General features: G+C 45.9%; 1 protein-coding gene across 1 annotated transcript in view; it reads right to left on the minus strand.

The window, feature by feature from the left end:
* Positions 1-22125, minus strand: part of PLEKHM3 (pleckstrin homology domain containing M3) — a 90589-nt gene extending 68464 nt beyond the window's left edge. Inside the window, exons 1-3 of the mRNA XM_064451845.1 lie at positions 21784-22125; positions 21261-21414; positions 10978-11839 (exon numbers count right to left, since the gene is read on the minus strand). Of these exons, the coding sequence (XP_064307915.1) occupies positions 10978-11581 (604 nt within the window). The 5' untranslated portion in view covers positions 11582-11839; positions 21261-21414; positions 21784-22125. The remainder of the gene's footprint in view (positions 1-10977; positions 11840-21260; positions 21415-21783) is intronic.
* Between the last annotated feature and the right edge of the window lie 779 nt (positions 22126-22904).

Consider the following 22904-nt stretch of genomic DNA (forward strand, 5'->3'; position numbering starts at 1 on the left):
CCCAGGCCCAACTTCATGCTTTCACACACAAGCCCTCTGCCTCCCCCTGTCCCAAGCAGCACAGGGGGAAGGGGAATGGGGGGTCATGGTCAGTTCCTCTCTGCTGCTCCATCCTCCTCACACTTTTCTCCTGCTCCAGTGTGGATCCTCTCCAGGCACTGCAGTCCTTCAGAATAAACCTGTTCCTGTGTGAGCACTCCACAGCTACGGTTCCTTTAGGAAATCTCCACCTTCTCCAGCATGGAGTGCCACATGGACTGCAGGGAGATACCTGCTCCACATAGTCTCCCCAGGATCTGCAGGGGAATCCCTGCAGCACGTTCTCCTCCTCTAACCCTAGGCTGCTCCTCACACTTTCTTCTTCACTCCTCACACCACGGTGCAGTGCTTTGCCCTATCTAAAATGCACTGTGCCAGAGGGGCCCCACCTGTGGCTGAGAAGCACAGCTGTGCCTCACAGTAGGGCTCCTGGAACCAGCCAGAACAGCCCTGCTGCCAGCACCCACGCACTGCGCCTGGACTCACCCAGGACACAGGGAAGGGAGAGCTGTGCCCAACAGCAGCAGTTTCTTACCACACTTCAGCATGACCCAGGACCAGAACATTTTTCACAGCTCCATTTACTAGAGCAAAGCCCTGCTGATTCATGCGAATCAGGCTCAGGACCAGCAAACATGACCAAAAATGAAAAGTAAGAGGCTGCCCAGATTCAAACACACATATCTAAGTGCCTCAGCACTTCAGGTGCTTCAGAGCAGACCCTTTCACAAACCTCGGCCCAAGACGAAATTGAGGGGAATTTTCTTCACCCCAGAAAACCAGCCATACACAAGTCACTCCAAAGTGATATGAATTTAAAAGGAATTATCTAGAGCATTTCAGAGTTTTAAAAAAAAGGTTTCCGTGCAAAATTTTTTCCAATCTGATTTGTACCACTTCAGCCACCATCAATACATGCAATCGTCGTATTTTGACCTTGGGCTGGGCATGTGGCTCTATACAATTTTTGTTGGTCCCTGTATAAATTCAGTGGCGTTCAGTGTTACCCTCTAACACTGACTTTAACACTTGGCACCCCAAAACAACCCAGCCTGAGGAACAAATTCTTGCTCCCATTTGACTTCTACTTCACATTTCCAGTAAGGGTACTTGTGATGCGTCTTGACTTACAAACAGTGGCAGAATTAACACACACAAGTTAAGAGGTTTCTGCCTCCAGTTGTCCACCTCCCTTGGAGACTGCTATTCCCAATGCAGGAGCAAGGTAGGCACCTGGGAACACCTCTCCATCAGCTGCCCGGCACAATTAGGTCCAAACAAAACCAGCATCAGCTGACCTTAACATATACTGTTACAAACCGCAGCAATACAGGAGCTGTTTCACTCATGTTTTCTACTCTTGGGCTGACAACCTTCCAAAGAGGGATACAGTAGACAGCTGGAGGTGCAAAGTATTGTCAGCATCTCAGCTTAACCAGTTACCACTCATGATAACAGGCCACACTCTAACAAGTTTTAGACATGATCACCTCCAAGTATACCTAGGACATCTTCAATGCAGAGGTAAGAGAACAGAAGCATCTGGGCTTGATGAAGCTTGGAAACAAAGAGACAAAGGTGAGCCTACTCACCTTAGAAGTTACTGCATCCCCACATGTACTGGGCTTCCCAGCTAATACAGCCAGCATTGCCGGCCAAGCCACTCTCACCACCACCGGCTAATGGGCAAGTCTGTCTGTCCTCCCACAGGCACAAGGAGAGTCAGGGACTACGAGTATTTAGGGAGTTAGTAACTGTCCAAAGGGCTTCTGATACCAACTGGTGAGAAAACAGATCTTGGGCTGTAACATACAGTCTAAGGAGATGTTCCCATCCTTGGCTGAAAGCATTACTGTAGTTGGTTGTGACTGTTTCATGCACAGTCAGGAGGAGGATTAAGGACAGCAACAGCGTAAATGCTTTGGCTAGCTCTTCGGTGAAGACCAACTTTAAGGATTTCTAAGGATTTCTAAGGATTAAGTAGACATGTTTCAGTTAAACTTAACGAACATACATGAGAATTAATTGCTTGATATACTTAATGGGAGCATGCAAACCTCATGGAGGTTAAAAAAAATGGGGGAAGGATGCCACCTCCCATCCACACTACCAAAAAGGGGGCACTTTGGTTTCGCCTTGCCAGCTCAGCCTCAGCTTTCCCACATAGCCTACTTACTCAGAGCAGAGCCTGCATTTAACGCCATGTTCAAAGCACTCTACACTTTACCTACAAAGGTTTCCTGCACATATGACTAAAACCATAACAACAATTAAAAAAACTGTTACTTGGGCATTGGGTCTGAAAAGGTGGAAGAGAAACCACTATAACTATGCCTTGCCAACAAATAAGCTACTCGCGAGTATTTCAGCTAAATATGTAAAATGAAAGCCTAATCTAAAACTCAAAATGGTAGAGAAAATGCATGCTTTCATACCCCAAATGGATAGATACACGTGCACATGCACACTCACATACACTAAAAGAAATATTGTTCACCATACATCTCTGGCCCTGACATTCATTAGTATTTCTGCGCTAACTCAAAAGCCATTAATTTCTCTGAAACCCACACTAATCCCTTTGTAGTGCAGATAATGGGCAGCCATTCTGGAGTCATCTTCCCTTTCTATTAACCCAATCAGGGAGGCAGTGCTTCTGCAGCTCCAACTGCAATCTCTCTCGCTTCCATCAAGTACAGATGACAGTTCAAGCTTCTCCATAATAAGACAACTCGTAACCTTCCCCCAGCCACCCCTCCTTCGTCTGCACACAGGTTTGCTTGTCTTTTGTTGAGTTAGAGAAAGGCTATCTCTCCCTGCCTTTCACAGAGGCACCCCCCTCTCCCTCCTTCGCTCTGCTCCTTCCGTTCAAGCTCCCATGAAAGCAGCTCCACTGATTCTCGCTCTAACTGGGACAGAACCAGCAGCCAACCTGATTAAGATTCAAATGCCTTATATTGTTTAGGTCAAGGCAATAGATGCTGGCAGGTTGAATCCATATGCTACACATACACATGCACCCTTCAACCCTCTGCTCCTTTATCTCCTCGATGTGCAGTGTGCCAGATAATACCTTCCCACTCAGAGAGCAAATGCTACCATCACTCCATCCACCTTCCAAACAGAAACTGCATCTCTTTTCCTCCCTACAGAGACAGGGAGAATAAATTGAGGAAGAGTAAAAAAGGGGAAATAATCACAGCAAATGGCCCATGCCTGAGCTATTTGGAGTTATAATTTCAAGGGAAGAGGGGGAAGAAGGCAGAGGTAAACAGAGTCTCAACAGCTGAGGACAGGGCAATATCTGCCTCAGCATCTCTCATCTCCTTTGGGAACTGCCCACTCGTCCTGGCTAAGAACGCTGGCTGCATCAAGCACACACCTACCCCTCTCCACACTTGGGGGCAGTTGGTGCAACCAGCACTGCAGGAGAGGGAGCTCAAACATTGTCCCAGCACATCCGAAAGATATATTCTCCTGAATACGGACTGTACTTGCATCCCTGTTGGTATAGCAGGAAGACTTGCCCTGTTGTACACCACTGAAGCATTTCTGATGACAATAATGCCAAGTAACTTGGAAAAGAGCAGAAGCAGATATGCCTAGTTTCTGAGGGGCTTGTCTCTTGAGGTGGCACTCCTCTCTGGGTTCTCTAATGCTTAGTAAGATATAAGCATAAGTTACAAAGTTTTTGTCAATAGCCCTCCTCTCTGATTTCCATAGAACTTAACAGACACCTCTGGGACCTAAAATGCTCTCAAATTGGGTGGAGCTAGTCACCTGCTTGGTAGGTTATGCTAGGTCCTGGACAAACCCTGCCTCTGCCTCAGCCAGCGTGACTCAGATCCACAATGTCCACTTCCCTCCTACTTAAAAATAGTCTCTTCTTCATGTCTATTTTCCCATCTGGCTCTGTAGGGATATCTCTTTCAGCCAAGTATATCTGATTCCACTTGGTTCTGAAATAATGGCATTGATATTTAGCCACCAATTTCCTGCAGATGGCTGTCCTGGAGCCAAATCTGGCTTCTTCGCCCAGTGCCACCTCTTCTCAAGGGACCACTAGAGCAATGGGACTTGTAGCAGTTTGCATTAATTTATATAAAGAAACAGCATCTTTCCCCAGCAGAAGGGTAGAGAGATTTTCCTTAAGCTTTGGGAAAGCAAAACCTGCTTTGAAAATATTGAACTTGCAAACTCTTAATTTTTATATTTATGCATTGCTAGTGAGGTTGGCTTAGGTGTTCACCAAAAAAACCTCCTCCCTGAATGAACTGCCTAAACAGATGGACAGAGAACCTGAACAAATGATTCTTTATGTCTTTCCTTTCAGGTGTGGCATTGTACAAGAAACACACAAGAAACTCTGCTGAAGCCTACAGGATCCCGGCTGCCCAGCCACTGCATTGAATCCTTTTTGCTCCTCTGCAAAAAGGAGAACACTTATATAGCATTTGCTGAGCAGACTGACAGTGCCTGTGCCAAAGGGGGCAGTGGAGGAGGAGACTGGGATTCAGTCAAAATGCAAGACCAACCCAGAAAAGGACTCAACTCTGGAAGAAACAGAAGTATAATGAGTTGAAAGAGATGGTTACCTACCACCAGCTAGGAGATGCATAAAACAGCAGCACTTGCAAAAGAAGTGAGACTATCAAACAAAAACGGATTTGCCGATTTTTTTAAATAATTCACTCAAGTCAGTTTTAAAAAGAAGGAAGATAGGGTATAAAGTAACTGTCAAAGCTACAAACACAGGGTCAGTTCACATTAGGAGAGTTAGCTGACACCACTAAGGGAATAATAGCAACTAACCTGAAAACTCAGTTATGATAGTCATCACAACATCACTGGAAGCAATCAGCACTGCCCCAGGAGATGAAAACTCTGTTCATTAGCTTTATGTAGTGCCATAACTCCAGAGCAGAAATCTCCATAAAGAATAACCCTCCCAACCAGAACCGCTTCACAACCAAACTCATCAGTGCTACCTACTGAAATCCTCCTGCACTGTGAATTTATCCCCTGTATGTGAGCCACCCCCATCACCTCCCACTGCGCTCCCCCCTCCATCACCCTGCACCCTCCCACAGCCTCCCAGGCAGGGGAGTGGAGTAGGTCACATTTCCCTCCACCTGAGGCAGCTACCCAGCCAAGCCCCCTCCGCTGCTGCTGCTGCTCTCTGCCAGCTCCCCATGGCCCTTCCAGCTCCGAGGGTGCCCGTGCCCAAGCCCAAGGAGCAATCAGGAGTGAGCCTGCAGGGAACAAGTGCTGCACTCCCCAGATTAGTCAGGGAGGTTAGAGGGGAAATATCATCCAGGAGATGAGTTTAAATCAGGTGACTCAAATTATACTCCCATGTGATCTTGGGTAAAGTGCCTTAACTCTCTTTGTCCCTACACACCTTCCCTATCCTTACTGCATGGTGTATTTAAGCTGTAATCTCCCAGGCTATCTCTTGCTAGACACACAGACAGTCCCTGGCACTCATGGAACCCCAGGGTGGAGGGCAAACAACTCACATAGGATTTTAAATAACATTTTTGTCACCTTAAGTTTTGAAAGCCCCCAAAACTCTGCAGTACAGCTACTTTTTTCTTGACTACTTTTTAATGCTGGAAATAAATTGGCATCAGTAGGGGCATCAGCTCTCCAACTGGCTTGATACCTCTGGGATTATTTCCAAGTGGTTGGAGGCTTCCTGCTCTCCAGAGAGGAAGGTGCAGAAGTGTTGTTTCCACACATCTGCCTCTTGGACGACAGCACCATTATCTTCTGCACAACACCACAGATCTATAATGTTCTGCCATCCCAGTAGCAATTAACAGCATATTGGTCTGCCCTGGCTGTGTAGCTTTTACATACCACAGAAAAAAGACAATGCTACAGGGGTGTTTTTGCAAAATCACAAATGGCAATGAGGCTTCAGAAACCTCCTTGGTAGATGGGTCAGGAGCTAGGCTTTACCTAGCCATCACTGGAGGGGAGGCATGAAGGCTGCATTTCACACCTCCAATATTTCACACCTCTCAGGATCTCTGACCACCTCCACCTCTGCAGCAGCTCCCATACCTGCCACACCTGCCGGTTCCCACTAGCTGACTTTACAGCTCCTCCCTGAGCAGGACAACAGCAGCAGCAACTGATGGCACTGCTGTCTGCTGCTCTGCAACCCACCACCACAAACCTGCTCAGCACACTGATATGTACCACTAAAGGCTGCGTGAGCTAACATCACTGGCACAGAACTAGTACCAGCCACCACTACTCTGCTGAAGGTAAGGATGTCTGGCAAACAAAGAGAATACCCGAACATAAAGTCCATGTGGTCACTAGAATAAGAGAAAGCAGCACTGTAAAATGACCCCTCAGAACTCAAGGATCATCCCCAATCCCCAGCCTGTTAATAAGTGGTGTATTGCTCATGAATACAGATTTAGATGTCTCACCTCCACAAAAACACACTGGAAAAGTATGTAACATGTACAAGAGCTATACGAAGAGGGGCCCAAACCTCTCTTGAAATATCCCCTGCACAAACTCTGAGTACAAGATCATACCTTCCAAGTGTCCCAAATGATGGCTAGGCCCCAGCCCGATAGAAAAATGTGAAGAGAGGCAGAGTGGGGTTGGGAAGTTATTTTTTAAATCAGTCAGTTGAAAGAAGGAGATTAAATCCTGGCCTCAATCACACACAACAGCATTTGGGCCTGCTGGCCAGTTTTAAGGCAGTCACCTTTTTCTGGTATGTGTATTTTGCCATGCCACAGTGCTGCAAACACCCCATAGGCTCAGCTTCCTGGCAGAGCATATTGCCAAAAATCAGTGGGGCTGGCTGAGTACCTCCACAGCTGCTTGTTGGAGAGGGGCACAACGCGTCAGCCTTCTGCAGTAAGGACACTTGGTCAGCATGCAGGTGCTCAACCCAGTGACAGCTCTGGAGTTCCCAAGCTCACAGGCATGGCAGGCAAACAAAACAGCTACCTGGGAAAAGTACTATAGCACCCATGCTCTCAGGAGTGGCTGTGTTTGAATGAAAACATCCACATGACTACCAAAATAACTGCTCACACACTGTGTTTTAATGATCTAAGCAAGCTTTCACTGGATGCTACAGAAAGAGCATTCTCCCTTTGTTTGCCAGGCTACATGCCCAGAAATACAAAAGCCTGCCTTGAATTTGCTTACAACTTCCGTCTTTGCTAGCTCCACTTACCGCTTGACACTGCTCTGTAGCACAAACAGTGCTCACTTCTAGTACACTAGCTGTTTTGCCAGCAGGCCTAAGGACATACTGCCCCAAAAGGCACAGCTTCTTTTCATATCTGTTTCTTTCACAGCACATGGAAAGGATCCAGTTCAATTTTATTTGTATTATAAAAAAGTAAGCAGCAGGAACAGATAAGCATATAGTAATAAATATACTATGAAGATAAAGAAAAAAAAATTGTCAAGACTTAATCTGCGCAGCAACTTGGCCAGCCTCGGAGGACTGGGAGACCTCTGCAGGCTCCAGAGGGAAGTCCTTTACCCCAATGAGGACTGACAGGAGTGGCTGAAGTTGCTCTCAGTATCTCATATGCACTCACTTAATCTGTATTAAAGCCCTGGAAAGGGATATCTCCACAAGCTGTGGCCACTATGACTCCTTCAACTACTGCAGCAGCTTTTACCCAACCTTAAAATACATTTTTTCGGTCTCTTGTGGAGAATAATTATCAGCCCCAGAAACACGTACCTGCAACATCTACTTTCTTGCTTTTGCTTTTCTTTTTTCAGCTCAGCTCACAGTAGCATCAAACTCTATGGCACGCTCTCTTGTAAACACAGAGGGAAGAAATACCATGGCTACCTTCTAAAACCTGCACAGCAGCCGAACAGAACAGGTTAAGGAAACAGGTTAAAAGAGTGCATTTTCAGAGCACAGAAGTTCTCCTTCCTCAAAGAAGGTACCACTGCCTTCAAACATCCCATGAAGAAAGGCTCTTGGAGGGCATACAGCAAGCACTGACAAATGCCTTGCACCTTTGCAAAAACCAGCAGAAAAAGTGTAGGCTGAGGACCTTAGAGGCAGTGATAGCTGCTGGGCTACAGGTGAGTACTGGGAGTTGTTCTTCAGTCACTTTTACTAGCCCATTTCCTTCCCTTGCTCAGTTCACCTCCAAGATCCTAGAACTTGACCGTACAGAGTCTCTTCTGTAAAAAGCCATTTTGAAGAGACCTACACTTCTGGCAGCGCTGAGCACAGCAATGGGACTTGTTCCTGGTACCATAGAGAAATCAATAAATGGATGGGCTATAAGATACCTAGCACTATTGCAGATAGTATAAAAACAAGAGTTTTCTTCATGGAAATCTGTCAATTTCTGTTTTTCTTAAGAGTGCTAATATTGCTATGCTTCACAAAACTACTTTATAAATACCAGGTCTAAAGAGTTATAACTCACAACTATAAACTGTTGAACATGAAATCCTAACAATAAAGAGTACATCATTATATACTCTTAATAACACAGTTTATTTGCTTTTTCTGTATGGAGAAAAACTTCATTGCATGAAGTGCATTTAAAGAGCACAAGTGCCTGCTGAGGGGCTGGGAAGAGTACCACGGAACTCCACTGCTACTGCTAAAGCAGCAGGCCCTGGGAACACACTGAGATTGGGTCACTAAATCCTGGACACAAATTAGCTTAAGGAATCCCACTGTTAGATCCCACTGTACACAGAGCACGTTTCTTATCTTTTCCTCTCATGGTTATATCATGGGTTTTCTATCAAGCTGTTCTAGGCACTGGTTTGAAGTCCTTGACTCTGGATTACAGGAAGGCCCTTTTAGGGCTTCCAGAAGGTTGGTGCATCTCCCTGGAGTCTGTCACCTCTAAGCAAAGCGGACCAAAACAGCTAATATGGACTGGAACAGCTGAAGTGGGAGCCAGGGTCGAAGGAGGACAACACTGCAGACACCCCAGCTTCTGAAAGTGCTGAGACTCTCACCCAGGAGGGGGGAGACGCTGCAGTATGCAGACCCTGACTTCAGAAGCAGGGGTGTCCCAGCGCTGCAGTTCCTAATAAAATTTCTTTGTTTGCCAGAAGGGGAAGAAAAACCTACATCATTGTTTCCACTCTCCATTTTGCTTCCTTTTATGAAGAATTGCATCACACTGTCTTGCATTTTTGTGTAAGGGAGAGGAGAATGTAATCTGCTTTACCTCAGATGGAGGTGCAATGCATTAGGGTATAACCCAATGTACACTTGCAATTGCCTAAGCCCTGGATTGACAGAACGGAGACCTGTTCAGCCTCGGACTATGCTGTTCAGAACCAGCTGGACTGGCAGGCTTGGGGATCCAGTGGCAGCTAGAAATCACTCTCACTGAATAAGTGCATGAACAGGTCTTTAAACACAGAATGGCTTAGCTATTTCTTATTATAAACAGTATAAGTAACATAAGCCCTTTCTTTTTCTGAGGGCTGTGTGGGGAAATTGGGCCAAAAAGACTAAGCCTAAAACACTGTCGAGGACACGTATTGACCTGTAATGGCTAGATTTTAATGGTGTTTCTGTGGGCACATAAAGGTGTTACTAAGTCAAACTCATGAGATGCCCAGGATACAGCTGACAGAAATGGCAAGCTCTGTCTCCAGGCTTCTGGGTGTGTTCCTGTTCTGCATCCCTTCCACAGGAAGGATGCAAAACAGAGACCCAACTCTACGAGAAGCAATATATCTCCCTAAACAAAAATAACAGCAGGTGTACTTGCTTTTGTAAACCAAGAGCACCCTTCTTTGGGATACAGCAACTATGTCACAATATAACACAATAACCTACAGGTTTGTGTGTATATATATACACATACATATATACCTATATATTATATATATTTTTATATATGCACATATCCACAAACACCACCACTTAGGCACCTGCTTTTCAAGCTCCAGAATACCTGACTTATCTGAAAAACCTAACCCAAAAGGCTTGTTTTGACCCTGAACAGGCTACCTATTCATAACTGGAGCCATTCCACCATACACACACGCGTGCTTTCACAACTCTTTGATTTTTAAATTCCTTTGTTAAACTCCTGCCTTTATTTAGATTATAAAACCTTTGTGGCACTAACTGCTTTTCTTTTCCATAAATACCCAGTCCATCTCTGGCATCTATAAAATAAATCATGGAAATGGAGACACTGGTTCAGTGTTTCCGAAGCCCCGAGCACAACCTCTGCTAGTGCAGTGCTTGAGAAAGGAAAAGGAAGAAATATCGCTTGGTGAAATACTGCTTCATATGGCTCACTGGAGATGCCTGCCTCAATCTGATAACAAGACTTCCGTACCCCATACAAAGCTGGCAGAGATGCCTTAATGTTGACATGCACAAATTGCATGCTTGAGTTTTTGTTAATTGTTTATGGACTGAATAGCCAGCATTTCTTAAAGAAACAGAGCCGAGATCTTGGGCCTCATAGTAAAGCTTTGTATGGCCTCTTTTTAATGGCCACTCTTTAAATTTTATGAAAACTACCTTTGTTTGGATTTGCCATTCTTCCAATAGCTTTAGCATTCAAAGGGGTTTTTTTAGTTTGGGAAAATCAGGTGAGGAAATTATCAGAAATACGTAACAAATAAATTATTTTTTCCCAAGCCAAACTGAACAAAACAGAAGCAAAAAGTAAAACATGCTTAGTTTTCCAAACCATGGAAGGAACAGAAGTCAAGATTGGTTTAAACACTGATCCTTAGGGAGACGAACAGACAGAACTATATCAAAGACAACAGAGCCACGCTGGTTTCTATCATCTTAAGAGCTACCTCGCAGGTGTTTTGAGGCGTTTTTGTTTGGTTTTTTTAAACATGCAGTTCCTCTTTCAAGACAAATATTAATAACAAATAGGAAAGCCCTCATATCAACAGAAACAATAAAGCATCAGCACAAACCTGTGTTTCCTTGGATGTCTTCTCCCTTGGTTAATGCCAGGTAAGAGAGCAGAGCACAGTTATTGTCCTGACCAGGTGCAGGTGGCTGCTGCAGTGAGGTGCCTGTGAAGACAACTCCCCAGTTTACATGGCTGATATCGGAGCGTGACCTGTTGTGTCCTGGCTTGAATGTGGAGGCCTCCTCATTCTGCACCAGGATGTCATTCACCGAGCGAGGCCTGTCTCTCCTCCGCTGGCAGATATTGAAGATGTTAAAAGCTGCGGTCTCCCCTTCCTCTGCCCAAGCAAGGTTGTCAGCAGCTGTTCCCCTCTGCACCATGCACTGGTCTTTGGCAGGGAATGCTGTCTGAGCTTTGGTTTCCAAGAGGCCATTTTTGCAGTGATCCCAGATGAGGCTACTTTTGGCCAAGGAGGTGACATTCCTCAGATTCCTGCTCTCGGTTATCTGATCAAATACCTCATGTCCAACCAGTTCGGGGACCTCCTGAACACCGTAAACCTCAGAGGGCTGCACAATATTCTCAAGCTTAGTATCAAAACTATTGAAAAAGTCTTCAGTCACTTCCAAGGCAGGGCTAATGTCATCAACTTCAAGAGCCTCCATATTCCCTGCTGCCAGCAGGCACGAGGCGTCGTGATGAGTTAAGAAGATACCACATCAATATCCAGAGAAAGAACTGCTTCACATCTGCCCTTGGCACACCGTGAACTAAGAGGTGGCAGGGCAAATACATTCACCAACCACAGTCCTTAGTGGCAGAAAGGAACCAAATCAACCCGTCTTCAGGTGGGAGACTTAGCATGCACTGATCAAGGGGGCTACAGTCCCTTTACCAAATAAGCTCACAGTGATGAAGAGTACCTGTAAAGCAAAGCAAAACATCACATGAGTAAGGGCCTTTTCCCAGATAAATATGTTTAATCACATCACTCCTTTCACAGTCACAGTCTCGATTTTATTTTCTCCTTCATTTGGCACCAACGTTACTGTGTATGAACAACCCCTTGGGGTTTCTGTTGTTCAGTGTGAGTGAGCTCTGTGCATTATCACTCCTTGGAACTTGCAGAGAGCAGATGGGGCACCAGATAAAGGGGAACCAAAGTGATGCCATTTATTAACCAATCTTTAGAAAGCTGCACTGAGAGGCAGTACTAACTAACATCACAAACGCAGCCACCTAGGGAATGCTTAGTACAGGTTACCATGGGGCTTTAAGAAAGAGTTGAGAAACAAAGGGTTAGTGTAATAGGCTGACCAGCCTCAAATAGTTTGCCTTTTTCTCCCGGATTGGTTGCACTCCCAATTTTAGGAGACCAACATGAGTTTTACAGCAGCTACTTTGCCTGTTTGTCTGCATAAACACAACTGTGGTATTTGCCTAATAAATCAATGCTATTAGGCTGCTGCAGAGCACTGCACATAGAGTTTCTCTCTAGAATATCACTGGGAACCTACATGAAACCATGTGGCAACCTAAACCCCAGGAAGACAAAGCATCCTACCAGCAAAACAAAATATACCATATCCTGCACCATCACAAATCTGCAGATCTTTATTTCCAAGCAGCTGACTCACTGGACAAAACGTAAGAATAGCAAAGGGCTTTAAAGCAAGAACTACTGAAGAGCTGTATTGACCCACCTGAGCTCATGCATATGAAAAGGAAGGAAGGAAGGGGGCTTTCTATTCCCTGCGGTGCAGTAAGGGGGTGTCTCATTGCTGAATTCTGTTGCACCAAGCGTGCTGCCTTCTAACTTCTCCCTCTTGAAGCTCCATCCACAGTGCTGCCGCGCTCGAGGGAAGTGCACAGTAGTTATGTTTAAATTGGGGAGATCAGTAAAATGCGTGCAAGTTCTTGGGACCTGGAGACTGGGCATTTATGCTAAAGGGAGAACAGCTCTCATAGATGCTAAGAGAAATCACAGTACCTACAGCCTGTACATTCAGAACAGCCCAAAGTCAGAGATCTACATCCCAGTTTTGACCACATTAGCTCAAGTCCTAGAAGCAGCAGAGCTACACTAGCTCAGAGCTCTGCCTAGGTTAATACACTCTTAACATAACTAATTAGCCTGGGCAGAGCTGATAATTAGCAGCCTATTAGCTTCTGAAGTGCTACCAAGACCCATAAAGACTTACATGTAGTATGAAAAAACATCTATTAAACAGCATCAAACATAGATAATACTTCTACTTAAGGTTCTTTTTTCAATCCAGAACAGTCTATTTGCCTAACTTATATTAGCAAAGTCATTTAAATAGGCACCCTTTCCTATAGCAAGCCAGAGGGAGGAAGGAGGCCACAGAATCCTGTGGCACAAACCAACTCCCTCCACAACCACCCTCTGGCTTCCTCCCATCCGTGCTTCAGTTGTGGCCAGCCATAGCACAGTTGTGTTTGAAAGCAGCAGCTCACTCTCCTTCCTAACGGATCAGCAGTTCAGACCATGATGTCTGCAAACATGCTTCAAGTAAATAATTTTCAAAAGCAATAAGTAATCACACAGATAACTATGGAAACTTCAAGCCTTTACACTGGCATCTTTCTCCCCTTATCTCTTTGCAAGGATTCATTTCACTAGCTTCATAGTGAACCAGGACTAGGATCAGCTTCACCAAGTAAACATAGAATAAGACACTGAAGGCAGAGCCAGAACAGCAACCAGAAGGCTGAGCAAAACAGGTCTGGAGTGGTTTCAAATCACAACAGTATGGGAGTAGATTCTTTGCAAAGCTGTGCAACTGTGCCAGTTGACAGCAATGGGAAATAAACTCATCCTGGGCACATGTGCATTGTCAGCTTAATGCAGCATGGAGTTCACTCTTGAAGCTCATTCCTGCCAGCAACCCCAGAACAGCGTTCTACTCCCTGCTTGGGAGCTCCAGGAACAGGCTAAGGAACATGATATGGTACAGCCTGTCCACTTACTCTACATCCTTCTACAGCATGTCTTTAAAGGAAGAATGATATTTTGAAGCTGCAAAACTCCAACAGATGTTCACTTGAACAAAACCAGCACTGACACAATCATATGCCAACAGTGAAAGCTACAGGCTGGCCTATACAACGATGACATTTCACAGGGGCGAATACAGCAGAGAATACACCCTTGCTCTCACTCAAGGGACTGGAGCAGCAATCACTCCAGAAGGGCTTGTGATGTGCCACTGAAACATTTCAGTGGTAGCAGATGCAAAGTTTCTCCGTTCTTCATTTTAAATTGTTAGGAAAGGTGGAAAGCAAGGGGGGAAAATTGACACTTACATTTAACAGGTTCATTTTTAAAGGCTGGTGGCTTCACGTGGCTGTACATTTCTCTGGATCCTGTGAGACTGGAGCTATCCAGTGTCATGCAGGCAAGTGTGGTGATGCTGAACTACAAACTGACCTCATATCTAGTAAGATGCTGAATCATAAGGTCATGAGGAGATGACAGGCCCCTGCATCACACGGTTCACAGATTGCAGCACTCATACCTTCCAAACTAGTCTGTTTGCCCTGCTCAATAAAGATGTGAAGGGTGACCTCAGTGGACGCAGGCTCATCCCTTCCCACACTGCCAAGAACCTCCTTAGATCAAATAGAGTTGTGGCAGTAATTCCCACTAGCACTGGGATTCTGCAATCGCATAACCTCCATAAACACAATTTGGCATTTTCTGACAGTGGCACTCAAAAAAAATTCAATTCAGACTTCTGCGCAGATTTGGTGCCAAATGAAAGCAAACTTTGATATGGCAGTAAACAGCTCCATCAGAATCTCCTCCAAGAGGGAAAGCAGTGGAAAACATTTCCCCCACATAAAAGGGGAAAAAAGTCAAACAATAGGATAGGATGAACTCCTTTTAAATTAGTATAAAATATATTGTCTTATGTATTGTTTCTTGGAAACACCTGAAATTTTCCAAAGACATTCAGCCTAAGGCAGTGAATAGGAGAGGAAGAGAGAAGCATCAGCCCAAACTATTAAAGACTGCCAAAGCTACAGGCAACTGTAAGCAGGGATTTGTTATGGGAAGCAGAAACCTAACAGCTCATCCAGGTCCCTGGGAACTAGTCTCACTGAAAAAAAGTTGAAGAAACATGGTGCATTGTACTTAGCAAAAACTGCTGGACACAGGGATTGCAGCAGCTGAAAAACACGCTTTTCTGTATGTCTGTCTATCCTAGATACAGCTTTCAGCCATGAACGTGCAAGCAGTCAGATAATTAATGTGCACTTACAACATGAGTAAAGTCTACTATGATGAGTTTATAGCGGCCACATTACTCATATGGCTGCGGTAAACAGCAAGGATTACTGGTCTTGCCATGTGAGACACAGAGGTTCAGTTTAGTCAAGATTACTTCCCCTAGAGAAGCCACAAGGGCTTAACCTAGGTGACAGCACAGTATGACAGCAAAGAAAAATCACAGATGATAAATGCCAAGGAACATACACTGGAAGAGATCATTTAACTTCCTGATGTGCTTTTCTGGATCCCCATGGGCCAGGGGAAATACCCAGACATCCCATGGCAAAAATTAAAAAGCACAGAAAAGGCAAAGGTGGAAAGCAATCTTGCGGGTGGTACACACCACCACAACAGGCAGTTGCTGTGTAACCCCAGCTTACGTATTACGTTCAGGATAGTTCGTTCTAGTTCAGGCAGGAGAGAAAGCTAGAGCCAGCATGTGTTTAGGAACCAGTGGCTGAAGAGATCCATTTAGCTCACCAATCCATACAAAAAAGCATATATAAAAGAAGCACCTTTCAGTTTGGTTTCCTAAGGAAACAGGGTTTGTGCCACCATCCTGCCTACCTGCCAGTTACTCTCCTTCTCTCTCTCCCTCTTTTGAACTGTACAGATAACTTCAACCAGATGCAACAAAGCACTAGTGTCCTTAAAGATGCAGTTCTTGAACTGCGGTTCAACACTGGACAAGAAACAGGCCCAAACTCACCCTCCTGCTAAGCAAGTAGGCAAAACTCAGTCCCTTATCTTTCCTAGCAGGCCAGTGCCACCACATGGGTCTCTCCAAATTAGCCACAGCACAAGTGGTTAGTGTGAGATGGATCTGAAAACACTGACAAGCAGAGGGGGAAAGCAAGAGGGAGGAATAGGAGGCATCACACAACTTGGTAAGCAGTCTTGTTAGTTCTGTCACTCACAGGACCTCCTGTTCAGTACACAGGTAATAGAGATGTACAAAACAATGAGTGATACACAACAGATAAATAGGGACTTCCCCTTTTCTTTTGTATTCGGAGAGAGAATTAAAAAGGAACAACCAAACTGATGTTCGCAAGCAATATGTTGAGGAGCAAATGCATAAATGAGAGGAGCTCTCAGCCAGCAGAAGATAGCCAGAAAAAGGTGGGTAATAATGTTAAAAGTCTCCAAAGTCTCATTGATTCCTAATGACTCTTAGGCTCAAGTTCCTGGCAAAGATTTGGGTGTTTCTGTGAATTTTATCTCAAGAGCACAAAAGGAGATTTACAAGTTACCTGTATGCAAATAGAGAGCAGGGCTGCCTCAGCCACTGGAGAGCTTGCCCTATCCCCTTCTCAGCTTGGAACCTGCTGTGGGAACCAGCTCTGCTTATCTCGCACTGCATTGCAACTGTGGGCTGAAACTCCAATGCCAACAAGGAAAACAGAAAGAGATGTTCTTTCAATTGGGTAACAATTTGGTAGCAGAGCAATTTCAAGTGGCTCTGTGGGTCACATCAGTGATAGGTATAAGTATTGCCCAGAATCTAAATGAGACGCACTTAGGTCAATGACAGTCCCTGAAAACCAGGTTCTGCTGTGCAGAATCCCTGAAAAAACCTATGAAGCTGAAGACTTAGGTGCCATCTCTTAGTTAAGAGGTTGAGCTGTATTTATCAGGTGGGCGTACCTGAATGGGTAGAAGAGTGAATAAGGGCGCACAGATGGCGAACATCACACACAAAGTCTTTACCATTGCCTATACAATTCCATACATCACTGGCACAGAATGCTTGCAGAAGCTGTTGAAGAACTGACAGTGGCAGCACAATGCAAGGTATTGTGGAATGCCCTCTTTCCAGCATCCTCCTGCTGTAACTAGACAGCAGATGATGCTTTATGTATTTACAGTATAGCAAGGCCTACTTAGCAAACATTGTCTACCTTGTTCTGACCAGAAGGTCTTTCAAAGCATGATGGCATCTAGGTCTCTCTCCCAGGCAGAAGCCCTCTCTCCCTTAGCTGTACAGGAAGCACAGTATCATAGCTGCTGTGGCTGAAGCCTCAGCACACAATACCCCCATTCAGAGCTACTGTATTGTGTGCCATCCATATGTAACTGAAGAGTAGTCCTGGTTCAAAACACTTATACTCCTAGCGGTTACAAATCCCATGCATCCAGTGGCCAGTTCTCTGAGCAGCAACTGAAAGCTACACTCCTGCTTGCCTCATACTCAACTTGGAGAGGCAATTGATAACTAGGAATTTCACAAGGTATGACTGCAGGGAGCGAGCACCAGCTGGGACACTGTACCTGTGCAAACTACCACATTTTCTGGTATCCTGGCTGTATTTTGTTCCCTCAGCACAAGGCAAGCCTTCTGCCCAGGTGACTCCAAAACCCCAGGTGAACTACTGCTGTGTACACCACATGAGCAACTCAGCCCACAAGCTTGTTAGATTCATCATTCAAATGTCTGGATGAAATTTACAGTACCTCACAAAGAAGATGAAACTACAAGAAACTTTTCATATGAAACAGAGGATCACAGTTTCAAAGAGGCTGCTATATGATAGTCAAAGGTTGGTTCAACATGGCCTGGATAACTGCCTTTAGATCACATTTTTAAAGCCCCGCTTCAAAAGCCTCTTTCCCCAACACACAACTGAGAAATTAATTGCTTAAAATTTTCAGACAATCCCAAAACCACTGGCAATATTAAGGAAAAGCTCACGAAAACTGCAGAAAGAGGCTTTCTGGTCAGGAATACCTGGCTATAGGGCCAGGCACTAGAGAGGTTAACTGTGAATGTACACAATAACCATTTCCATGTTGCAAACCCACCTGTTTGCTACAGTCTCATTGCACTTAAGGATGAAGTTGATTGCCAACATTGATCAGTGAAGAAGAGCTCCCACATCCTGCCTGCTAGACCCAGGGAGAAGCAAAAAGCAGGAACAGCTGCAACTACCTTGGTGCCTAATCACAGTCAAGCTAAAAGACAGCAGTGATCTCTTCCACACTACAGGGGGGAAAAAAAAAAATCAAACCACCAACCAATAAAAGATGAAATGAAGAAAGAGGTGAAACTAGGGAGGAAGAAGGATGCCTTATTCTGTGAGGGGTATCAGACCCTTAGCAAGGATACATGATTCTCACTCTGTGAAGCATAGATTTTTCCCCAGCTGCTGATCTGTCCCAGTGTCTTTAACAAGGAAGCTCCCCAGGCATCCTCCCTGCGTGGGGAACTAACACATCAGAGCTACAGAACAGCTCATCCAGGGATGAGCACACAACAATGAATAATAAACAGTTCTTGCAGTATACATTATCCTTAATTTTAACTGCACTTCACAAACAGTAATTAAACTGCAAGAAACTCTAAGCTGAAAAGCACACAACAGCCTACTGTGCCAGAACAAGAAGGTCCAGGGGGTGAGGAGGACCCTGCAGTGGAGGAAGATGGACCACAGAAAGCTTTTCTCTTCCAGAGGCTGACTGTCATACAGCTCTCCTGAGACCTTTACCACTGACTCCTTTGCCTTGGCAGCCATCTGACACACATCCCTCCTGGCTGGAGAGCACCAGCAAATACTGAGGAGCTGTATCACTTCCCATGGATGAGTAACCATTTGAAACCTGAGTAGCTGGACTGGGACTCCAGAACGTATGAAGGACCCCTGGCAAGGAAAGGAGCGGAAGGCAAAGCAGACTGACCGGAGTGGAGCTAGCTATGGCAACACACAGGCCCAGCTGCAGGCCAGCCAAACCCATTGGCATGCGGGCACCTTCACAGGTTACACCAGACTAAAATCCAGACTATGCCCTTGCTTGTGCTGCCTGTTGGCTGGCTGACCTCTCAGGGAAGGATGTCAGGCACAGGGGATCAGAGGCTCTCCTGAGTACTATCACTGCCCTTGTAGATCATCTAGAGGCACACATCTCAAACCCACGCTTCAGGCACACAATCCATTTGGACAAACGCAATGAAGCAGTGCAATGATTTGGCCTGAGGCACTGATGTGTGGTCTTGAACATACCTCTAGCTTCAAATAACAATCCAAGGGAGGGTGAATGATTTCTGTACTTGGGTTCATTTGCTTTCTGTGTACAGGTTTGTCTAAAGTTGTATAACTTGCATTTTACATGCTGCACCAACTACAAGAACTGCTGCCTGTTCCGCCAGGCAGAGACACACCACAAAATAACCTGTTACCTCCTCAGTCCAGACAAAGAGTACAGAAACTGTAAGGGAACAGGGTATCCAAGAGGGGCAATATAAACCTCCTCCAGTACAAGAGGAAACATGATTGAACTGGACGTTTAAGAAACAACATGACTTGGTCTAATATTTCTAATTGTATCTGCCATGATGTACCAGTTTGTCTCCTGCTAGCATGTGGGGGAACTCTGTATATGCCAGGTGAGATAAAACTTTCTTTAAAAATAAATAAATATTTCTGATCAATGCAAACTGAAATTTTACAAGCATCTCCCCACTCCACACTTTCTAGAACTGCACTGAAGGCAAAAGACAGACAGCCCTTAAAAGCTTGACTTTTTTTAAAAAAAAAGAGTTCAGAAATTAAGACATTTTCCATTGTCCCTGTGAGTCCTGAACAGAAATAAAAGACACATTTTGTTCTGGGGGATGTTGCTCCTCCAGGACTCATTTACAGGGACTGCTGGAAATCAGACCGCTGAGCTTTCAGCTGTTGTGCGCAGCAATGTCCTGCTGCACCCGAGGTTGCTGCATTTAAACAATGGAGGACATAGAGAAGGGGGGCTGTCAGATGAAGACATTTATCTCCTTATAACTAGGACTCATAAGGTACTTTGGGACCTTTCTATATGAAGCACTAGCTGGCAAAAATAGCAATAACTGAATCCTTTACCATCTATGCCAGTCTACAAAATTAGTTTTTACTTAGCTCTGCAGGGTAGTTTCTCTGAGGCATGACAAGAAGGAAGCAATGATCACGCTCCAGAACAGCCCAGTATAACCCCACTGGTGGGAGTAATAGCGGTCACTGCCCCAGAGGCCAGAAGGAGGGTAAGAAACACAGCATCTCCCACAGGAACATGGGAGACATTTCTTCCCTGAGATCATGGCATGGCCTTAAGAAAATATACTTGACACCTAAATCTGTCCAGCACACAGCTTTCTGAGTAGCCCTGATCTGAGACTGTGGCCAGCTCCTCTCTCAAACCATGGTACCCAAAGAGCTCAGCTGGAACAGTATAAGCCTTTCTACCGCAAGACCTGGATTTCCCGTAACTATTAGTGGTTGAATGCTGGCATTGATGGAAATACAGTGTTTAATAACAAACTGATTTTGAACCTCAAACTAAGCCCTCCTCTTGCCTTTCAAAACAGCCAGGACCACAGTGGTTTGGCACATTAATTATCAGGGGAAGAGGGGCAGGGGAAGGAAAGGAATAATGCCGAAGTTTGGCAAACTACCGCAGCAACCCAAACCCTTGGGTCCTGGCAGCCCTGCCACAAGAGCTATCCCCACAGGCTGGCTGTAACCACATGTACCGCTACAGAGTCGTGTGACTACTCAGCACAAACGCTTGCTGTTTTCTAAACTATAACTTTTCTACAGAAGACCTTAGCAGAAGTCCAGTAGAAACCTCGGATCATCTGAAGAAACTGGAATGTTAACACATAACATGACTTCGGTCTGATAAGGTTCTGCAGAAATAATATATCTAGCTACTGTAGACTGATAAGAGCTCTCATTCCACTAGGTAGTGCCCTGTTTCACTTTTTAGACTTCTGATTTTTTTAAATCCCAAATTTAATTCACTAATTTTGGATAAATAAGCCTTGAAAGGGTCATGATGAAAAATACTCTTCCTTAAAATGTATGGGCATTGGTCCTACTAAGAATCAGATGCTTTCTTATTCTTACACACTGAGACTTTTTGTAGTCACCTAGCGGGATTATGCAGTGCCTAAAATTAGTCTGTAAATCTTTGCAGGACCAGGGCCATAAGTGCATATTTGCAGAACAGAAGACAGATCAGGAGCAAGTCATAATTCCGTACACAAACCTAATCTCGAGTTTCTTCCCTTATCTTACCTTGCAATGCCAGTGATCCCAGCATTTCTGCTGGTGCTCGAGCTAGCGCACATTCCCACGTAACAGATACTTTCCTGTTGGGCCTATTTGACTCCAGAAGGTATAAGTCCACTGGCTGTGCTCGGGTGCTTGCTCCGTAAAAGAAGCAATTTTACTGCAATGTAAGAAGACAACGGCATTATGTCATACTCTGGGCTACCAAAAGAGCGAGCGATGCCCGCAAGCTGTGCCTGCCACACGCCGGAGCCTGGTTCTACCGAGGGGGAGCAGCCCAAATTCCTGCTGAGATCGGGAGCGGCGATGGGTGGGGGGAAACTAAAGCACAGGGCCTTTCGATGCACAGGGGAACGTCTCCTTCCAGATGGGCACATGACTACAGGCGTGTTTGTGCTATAAAAGCAAACAGAGCCGCGCCCGGCTCCTCGCACACCGCCCGCACCGGCGCTCGGCGGCGGGCGGCTGCCGCGCCTCGCACACCCTTCGGGCCCCGCGCAGCCCCGCACCGCCCCAAGGGAGTATTTACCTGCCGCCCGGGGCCGCGCTCCGCCTGTGCTCCGAGGAGGGGCTCCCCGGCCCGGCGCGGAGCGCAGCCGCCGGTGCTCAGGCCCGGCCCGGCCCCTCCTCGCCGCTGCCGGGCGGCGGGGCCGCGTACTGCCGCAAAGCCCTCCCGGCCGCCGCGGGAAACGGCTCCGCGGCACCAAGGTTCCTGCCGCCGCCGCCGCCCCAGCCGGGAGCCCCGCGGATCGGGGAGGCCCGGGCACGGCTGCCCCCGCGGCGCCGGTAGCGGCCGGTAACCCTCCGGCCTTGCGCCGGCCCCGGTAACGGCGGGAGGGCGGCTCGGCCGGCCCCGCGTGGCCCAGTCGCCCGCCAGCCTCTCCTTTCCCCCTAGGAAAATAATCGCAGGTTTTCCCTACCTAAACAGAAGGGGTAAAATAGCACCTTTCCAATGTTTAAACCATCTGAGAGTTTCAGGGAGCTGACACTTGACTTCAGGAAAGATGGAAACTGCAAAATCCTGAACGGATTTTTAACAACCCCGAGCGCAAGCACACTTACCGAGGCGTGAAGGCTGCAGGGAGCAACACTACCTGTGAATTTCTTATCGCCACAGGGCAGCAAAAACACCTCTGGCACAACCTGTTGCCCAAAGAAAACAGAAAGCTACAAAACAATTACAAATTGTCTGTTTCACTGGTATGTAGCCTGACACCCCACCCAACAGCACCTGTCCTGTAAAAATAACCTCCTGGTGAGAAATACCCATGTGTGGGTTAGGGACATACCTGAATTTTGATGTCCGATGCACACAGACCAATTTGGAGTGGCACACATTAAAAATCCCAGGCACTGTGCTGTTTCATTGCCTGCGTCCCAAGGGAGTCAGTGGTGCTGTGCTGAGCAGCAAGAGACAAGCTTAGTGCTGAAATGTAACTGAATGAAAATGTGGTGCTGAACTGAGCCCGTCAAGAGGATTCACAGTCCAGAGCAAAAAGCAGGTGTTAGGTTAGCTTCCATCAGCTTTCTTCTCGTCCTCACACACTATCCATTTAGTATGTACTGCAAAATGTGACTGGCACAATTAACAAAGTTGTGTTTGTGTGGGTTATCTCATTTCAGCGACAGCAAGGATGAATGAGAGCCTTT

This window comes from Phalacrocorax carbo, chromosome 5, assembly GCF_963921805.1.
Source record: "Phalacrocorax carbo chromosome 5, bPhaCar2.1, whole genome shotgun sequence".
Taxonomy (NCBI): Eukaryota; Metazoa; Chordata; class Aves; order Suliformes; family Phalacrocoracidae; genus Phalacrocorax; species Phalacrocorax carbo.